This window comes from Clarias gariepinus, chromosome 23, assembly GCF_024256425.1.
Source record: "Clarias gariepinus isolate MV-2021 ecotype Netherlands chromosome 23, CGAR_prim_01v2, whole genome shotgun sequence".
Taxonomy (NCBI): Eukaryota; Metazoa; Chordata; class Actinopteri; order Siluriformes; family Clariidae; genus Clarias; species Clarias gariepinus.
In genome coordinates this window covers 21,405,405-21,412,874 of record NC_071122.1, presented here as the reverse complement: position 1 = coordinate 21,412,874, position 7,470 = coordinate 21,405,405, and the positions used below count along the sequence as shown (strand labels likewise).

Genomic DNA, 7,470 nt, shown 5'->3' with positions numbered 1-7,470 from the left:
GAACATATGGCAAGTGGCTGACCTCAAATCAGCCATCAATGAGACAAAAGAAGAGCAATTACTGTGAACAGAAAAAGCACTCAGAGGATTTGAGTTATGACCTCATCGTTACCGAGGGATCAGGATTAAGAAAAAAAAAATCCCAAACAGACCTGCCTGTGCACACTTACTTTATATAAGCACACCTTCACAGTGATGACCAAACGTCAAAATGGTAAAAGGAAGTGGCTCCTTTGCAAATCACGCTGTTTTAGAAGGTTACATAAACCAACAGAAAAATTATGCATGATTTATAATATAGAAAATGCAAAATAAATTTTGAGGACACTTTCAGAACAGATTTACTTCTAGAAATTCAATAATTTTTATATAAATATGTACAGTAATTTCCTGGGCATTTACTATAAATATGGAAAGATAAGGCATAGTTGACATCCATTATAGACTAACATGTTTTTTGATTGGACATACTTAACTTTTGAAAATAGTTAAATTGTCTAATAGGTACAAAATAAATATTCAGGTATAATACTTTCCACCATTGTTTATTAAAAAATTACACAGATTTGTGCCTGAACTGAAAGAGTCCGGTGATGAAATCTCAAGTGAACAGGTTGAGCACATAATTAAAGCTCTTTGTATGTGTGATAAGAGTGGTCATAGAGCAAAACTCAAAATTTAGGAGCAGATCATGGATTTCACAAAGGACCTACTTCAAAAAACAGCACTTAAAAAAAAAAAACTAAAACAAAAACTAAAACAAACAACCAAAAAAAAAAAACAGACCACTTGTGGTGCTTGGGCCCCTAGACTCTGCTTGAAGAAGCTGCAATTGTTTAAATTTGCATTACATTTCGACATTTGGCAGACGATCTTATCCAGAGGAACTTATATTTTTCTGAGCAGTTGATGGTTAAGGGTTTTGCACAAAGGCCCAACAGCAGGTGATGGTAGGGTGTGAACTTGTGACCTTCTGATCACTAGTCCCAAGCACCTACATGTTTATTATTACACATGATATATGAAATATTAACCAGATCAAAATAGGTAATTGTGTTAATTTCCATAATAATATAAATAAGTTTATTTTACAAGTTCTTTAAACTGTATCTCTAATTGTATACTAGTCTAAATTCTTTCTACCTTTATTAGCCTAAGAGAACATAATGTACATGATCGGATAATCACACAAATTTCTTACACTTTAAACTGCTGACTATTGTATAGGGATTTTGATTCAGAAAACATGCGTACACTAAGTGATGTATACATCTATGAAAAATGTGTTGTGTGTTTTGTATTACTAATAGACTGTACTGCCACCTAGTGGAAAGGTTCTTACAGTGCCCGATTTAAGACCAACATGCCACCTGTCACACCTTATAGCCACAATTGATTGCCATTTGATCATGTCGACTTTGGAGGTAGAAAAAGTCCATATGTTTTGTTTTGTCAGATTCCCCAGTGTGTAACCTGAAATGTCTTTCTGCACCCAGGGCAGATTTGTGCCTGAACTTTGTGCCTGAGTCAGGTGATGATGAAATCTCAAGTGAACAGGTTGAGCACATGATTAAAGCTCTTTGTGTGATAAGTGTGATAAGAGTGGTTGTAGAGCAAAACTCAAAATTTAAGAGCAGATCCTGAATTTCACAAAAGACCTATTTCAAAAACAGCACTTAAAAAAAAAAACCTAAAAACCTTGCTTACAGATTTAGATACACTGGATAAAGGGGATCCTTGGTTTAACCATACCTTCTCCTAATTTTCATCAGTCAGCAGACCTGGGTTTGGGTCGAGGAGGTCTGCCCTGACTCCGTACAGGTGAAGAGTTGTTATTACTACATCTCTGTTCGTGGTTTCCCTGTGAGATCGTTTCTACGCTCATGGGGGCTTGGCTCTTCCCTAACAAGTAGCTTTCCCATTCTGGAAGTTGCTGCTCCACTGAGGCCCAATAACGAGTCTAAAACATGGAACATACAATAAATTAAACAAAAATTGTTTAAAGGTGACCTTCAACATTTTTCATATAATTTCTATTTATTAGAATTGTAATGTCTGTGCGATGAAACACAGATAAGAGCATAAAGACCTGTCTTGAATTATATTGGAAGCCTAAGCACAGTTCTTTTAAAGAAATTTCTTTAATTTAAAGGTAATTATAAATTATGCTCAAAAGCTGTATAATTATTCATTTGGAGTATGACACTATCATCAGGATATATATATATATATATATATATATATAATATAATATAATATAATATAATATAATATAATATATATATATATATATATATATATATATAAATAAAACATGATCCCAACAAAGTTCCAAATCATTTTATTAACGTTGCAAGTAAATGTTTGAATGAGCGTAATAATAAATGAATAAATTAATAATGTAATAACCCTTACCCTTTCACGCATACAGACGCATTTCTTTATATAGCAGCATTTATTCATTTTGTCAAAATTTAGTGTTTATTTTAATTTGTCATAATTTATGGGACTCATAAAACACAAACTTTTTCTCCATGGTACTCAATTTGTGTTTTGGATTCTCCATTGTGTTTTGAGACTCCAAGGCACAACTGTACTCTGGACAAAGTGTCTGAAAACGTAATGAAAATATAGGCAATTTACTCTTATCACTATGTTCCACATATAAAAGTAAAGAAAGACAATGCAGGGCTTGACATTAAAACTTTCCTGCTTCCCTGGAGCAACCAATCTCTATGTTTGGGCAAGTAAATTTGTTATGTAAGTGATAACCCTACGCATGATAGCTCCCTGGCTCATAAACAGCCTATCATATCTCTGGAAAATGGTGCATATGATAAACCTGAAGAGTCAATCACATAACCAGGGTAAAGTTTAGCTGCAACATCAACATTCATCACAAAACAAGAAAAAGTGTGCGGATACTGATGGAACTCTTGATAAAATCTGACAGGTCATACAAAAACATGGCAGTTTATTCATTCATTCATTCATTCATTCATTTTGTTACAATGTTGGCTGGTGAATATTGTTGTGAATCAATGGTCACGCCACTTTCTGTTCAGATATCTAAAGTATGACAAAGCACAGCTTACCTCAAAATGCAAAAAATATGTAAATGTAGGTTTGGAAAGCATTCCTCCTCATAAAAGGAATCCCCTTTAAAAATACATACATAATGCCATCCCTCCCGTATTTTTAAACACAGCATATCAAAAATCGCCACAGTATCTTATTTTCATATTATATTTGTATATTACGTTCTGCTAAAAAACTGTGAAGAGAACACTGTGATATTTACACAAAGATTAAGAAGAAAAAAAAAAATCTGTTTTGATGGTGCTATGAAATTTGCATATACACTAAGAAAATTATCAATATTAATACATACAGACAAATTTATCAACACATTTTGGGCATATTTCCATGCTTTCCATTTTGAACAAGTACTGTAAGTCTGGCTATCGTCCTTTATATTTGGTAAGCCTTTGCATTTTTCCATCTCACCCCGAGTCCAATAATTGGGACTTCGTGTTAGCAATTTCTAGCTTTAGGTTTCCATTAAAATAAATGCACAGTAACAACATTTTCCATTTTTTTACCCAGTACAGAAAAATATCACACATCCACTAGTTAAGAAAAATTAAAAAGTGCATTACTACCTGTGTGAAAATGCTCTAATCACTATTGTGCGGCCTCTAAGCCACGATTTTATAATGCTTTAGAAAGCCTGAATACCTGAAGGTTGAGAACATCAGGATGCAGAAGCGGTCGTGTCCGAAGACGTTCTTCTACTTTCTGGATATCCTGTAACATGACGAAACCTTGAATTACCCAACCTAACCTGAATTCTAAAGTGACAAAAATGTACATTGACATACTGGCTGAGCGGCGCAACAGATTGTGCAACTCGGATTGGTATGGCATTGTCTAAAGCCAGTGAAGCAAAACTGGCCAGGCCCTCTGATATTTCATGGAATCTCCTTTAACATTGATTTTGGTGTGCATGTGCCATCCAGAACTACATAAATCGTAGTTCTTGGGATTTTGTATTTGAATTTATGTAAGAAAAATTCCACATGCTCACAGAACCAATCGTTCATTGATTATTTAAGTTTTATGGTCACATAAGGAGGCGGCACGGTGGTTAGTACTGTCGCCTTGCACCTCCAGGGTCTGGGTTCTATTCCCAGCCAGGCTCAGTTCCCATTTCTGTGTGCATAGAGTTTACATGTTCTCCCCGTGCTTGGTGGGTTTCCAGCGGGTACTCCGGTTTCCTCTCACATTTCAAAGACCTGCAGGTTAGGCTAACTGGCGTTTCCCAAATTGCCCGTATTGTGTGTTTTTGGGTGTGTGTGTGCCCCCTGTGATGGATTGGCACCCTGTCCAGGGTGTACCACGCCTCGTGCCCTAGGCCTCCTGGGATAGGCTCTAGGCCCCCGCGACCCTGAATACAGGATAAAGCGATAAAGACGATGAGTGAGTGAGTGTCACAAGGGGATGCTAAGTCTACACCTGACCAAATGAAGCAAGCCCAGATCCTAGGTGGTTGCTCAAGTAGTTATGGCTCTGTGTTACTGATTGGAAGGTCAGGGGTTTGAGCTCCAGGACTACCAAGCTGCCACTGTTGAGGCCTTGCAAGACTTTTAACCTTTTCCTAATTTGAAAGTTTCCTAATTGGGATATGTAAAAAAAATTATTTCACTGAGCTGTAAAGGATGTGTGACAAATAACCTAATCTTAAAAACACTGCCTCTAGAGGCTTGTACAGTATGCACTATGCACACAGGAGGAAGTTTTTTTTCTGAAGCTTAATCACTAAAATGTGTTTTAAGAAATTCACACTTTTTTTAATGACCACATTTCTTCTGTGAAGTTGTTGGATCAGGGTTTTAGAAATGCATTAGACAGTTTTTAGAAATGCATTAGACATTTTGTCTAACCCAATTTCGCTCTCCAAAAAAATACATTTTGGCAAGTGACAATTTCCTGTATCTAATAAAATATATCTACAATTTCATAAATTAAGCGTGCCAACCAATCAAACAATCCAAATACATGAAGAATGTTCAAGTCAAACTGGGACTTTTGATTGTGCATAATGACAGAACACAATTATAAGAGTAAAAACTCTCTTTATTTCTCTATATAATCTCTATGTTTCACTAGTGCTTGGATACCATCAAGGCAGATAGTTTTCTCAGTACAAAGCCATGATCAGACTGCCTGCACCATATACAGTATGAAACACTGGCCTCCCAGGAACTCCTTTAATTGCCCTTTGTCAAAAAAAACTTGTCAAAACTGGCCTGGGTTTATCACCAAACTGGACAATGCATAAAATGCAAGACTTTATTTTCCCCACTCCACCCCATGACAGAAACTCATCCCGGAGTTATCACCACATCCCACGTACAGTCCCAGCCATGCTCCAAGCCATTTCCACATATTTGGGCCATTAAAGAAGCTCCCGTCGCTAGTGTGGTCAGATGTATACTTAATTTCTATGCAATGCTTTTAAAGTACCTTCAGTATTTCAGCATTCCTTTCCCGTGCAGCTTGAGACATATCGGCTTGATGATTTTTCTTGGCTTTCTGCTGCTCATAGCAAATCTCCATCTGTTGCAGTAAAACAGTTCTTTTCCCCAAACTGTAGGGCAGGAACACAGCAGGACAGTAAAGATATGACTCACATCGACTCTGCTCTGGCCAATAAGTGTCAGAAATTTGGAGTGATCCCTTTTCTTATTACCAGCAACCAGTCCATTTTAAATCCGTACTTAAAACACAGCAAATTATTCAGGGGAATTATTTCTTTCAGGATGTTACCATCGCATTAAATCTATTAACCATATTGGACATGACCTCATAAGATGAATGTTTCATCCATCGCTTTTTCACAAAAAGTATTAGAAGTATAGTATAGTATTTAATCAGTCAGGCACCATCTTCCCAGTGAAGGGCAATCTTAATGCTTCAGCATACTGAGAAAAAATGGACAACTTTATGCTTTCAACTTTGTGGCACCAGTTTGGAAAAGGCCCTTTTCTATTCCAACAAGACTGTGCTCCAGTGCACAAAACAAGGACCATAAAAAAACATTTATAAAAATGGTTTGATGAGTTCGGTGAGGAAGAATTTGGACTGGCCCTAAGACAGAGCCCTGTTCTCAACCCCTCTAAACACGTTTTGAATAAACTTGAACGGAGATTCTCACCAGGCCTTCTCACTTGTGCCTGACCTCTACTAACGCTCTACAGAATGAATGGACACAAATTCCCACAGAAACACTCCAAAATCTTGTAGACGGCCTTCCAAGAAGAGTGGAAGCTGTTATAGCTGCAAAAAGTGGGCACAAACCCACTTTTAGTATAAGCATAAGTGTTTGGATACAATATCACTGCATGTGCAAGTGTCCCCTAAACTGGAATGTCTCTAATAAACTTTGGTGCCACAGGTTTAGTCATATTAAGGTCACGTGACACACCTGAAGCCCATTCAACTAATTATATATACTATACACTTTTAACCGTTACCGCATAACTACTTCTCTTACATCACTTACATTTCCTCGTGTTTCTTGCTGAGTTGAAGTTCGTCGTGGGAGTTTGACGCCATTTAATTAATTTTTATTTAAAAAAAAAAAAAAAAAAAGAGATGGTTTATGACTATTACTGTTTATTCTCTGTTCCTAGCTTTAAGCTAACAGGTTTGCTCGCTCTCGTTGGTTTCCATTTGTACGAAATATATGCTAAATATGTTAAATAAGACAAAAAAAACATAAAATAAAAACTTAACTTCTATTTCTTAAGACAATAAAGACAGTTACAGCCAAAGAACCGAACACGTAGCTCGCTTGTGAACACTTCCTGATAGCAGTGCCTGTCACCATGGAAACACATTTCGCGCAATTCCATTGGCTGCAACGGATCAGCTGATCAAAAGCGTGCATCTGTGAACGACCGCCATCTGCTGCTCATAAAAGAGAATCACACCTTTTATTGATGGCAAGAAAACTGATTTTTAGACTATTTCTGTAATTGTCTTATTTGGAGTCAATAGAAAACGGTTATTCAGGGTGTAATAATTCAAAAGAGGTAACCTAACATAATCGGACTTATCACAAGAGTGGAACTAAAAGTATTCTAATTTCTAACAGCTCCTCTTACCTAGCAGGGGTATTAATTAACCCCCACCAGCAGATGGCGAGAAAAGCTTAAAAACAAAACAAAAGTGCCTCTATAAAAAAAAAAAAAAAAAGCTGTAACCATCTATTATCATTCCTCAAAGTGAGGGCCAGTGGTCTATTATTATTATTATTATTATTATTATTATTATTATTATTTATCCATTCATTCATCCAGTGTCTATACCACTTATCTTGTGTAGGCCTAAAGAATATCCCAAGAAATTTGGGGCACAATGCAAGATACTCCTTGGACGGGACCCCAACCCATCACACACCTACTC

General features: G+C 36.6%; 1 protein-coding gene across 1 annotated transcript; it reads right to left on the bottom strand.

The window, feature by feature from the left end:
* Positions 1-775: 775 nt before the first annotated feature.
* On the bottom strand, positions 776-6,849 carry c23h3orf14 (chromosome 23 C3orf14 homolog). The gene is made up of 4 exons (XM_053483682.1): positions 6,566-6,849; positions 5,527-5,650; positions 3,739-3,807; positions 776-1,960 (listed from the first exon to the last, which is right to left on the bottom strand). The coding sequence occupies exons 1-4, from the start codon at positions 6,616-6,618 to the stop codon at positions 1,769-1,771; spliced, it is 438 nt and encodes a 145-aa protein (XP_053339657.1). The 5' UTR covers positions 6,619-6,849; the 3' UTR covers positions 776-1,768.
* Between the last annotated feature and the right edge of the window lie 621 nt (positions 6,850-7,470).

Coding starts and splice junctions, on each gene's coding strand:
- c23h3orf14 (XM_053483682.1), bottom strand. CDS start 6,618: ATGGCGTCAAACTCCCACGACGAACTTCAACTCAGCAAGAAACACGAG. Junction 5,651..6,565: donor AGCAAGAAACACGAGGAAAT/GTAAGTGATGTA, acceptor CCTGCCCTACAG/TTTGGGGAAAAGAACTGTTT. Junction 3,808..5,526: donor GGAATGCTGAAATACTGAAG/GTACTTTAAAAG, acceptor GTCATGTTACAG/GATATCCAGAAAGTAGAAGA.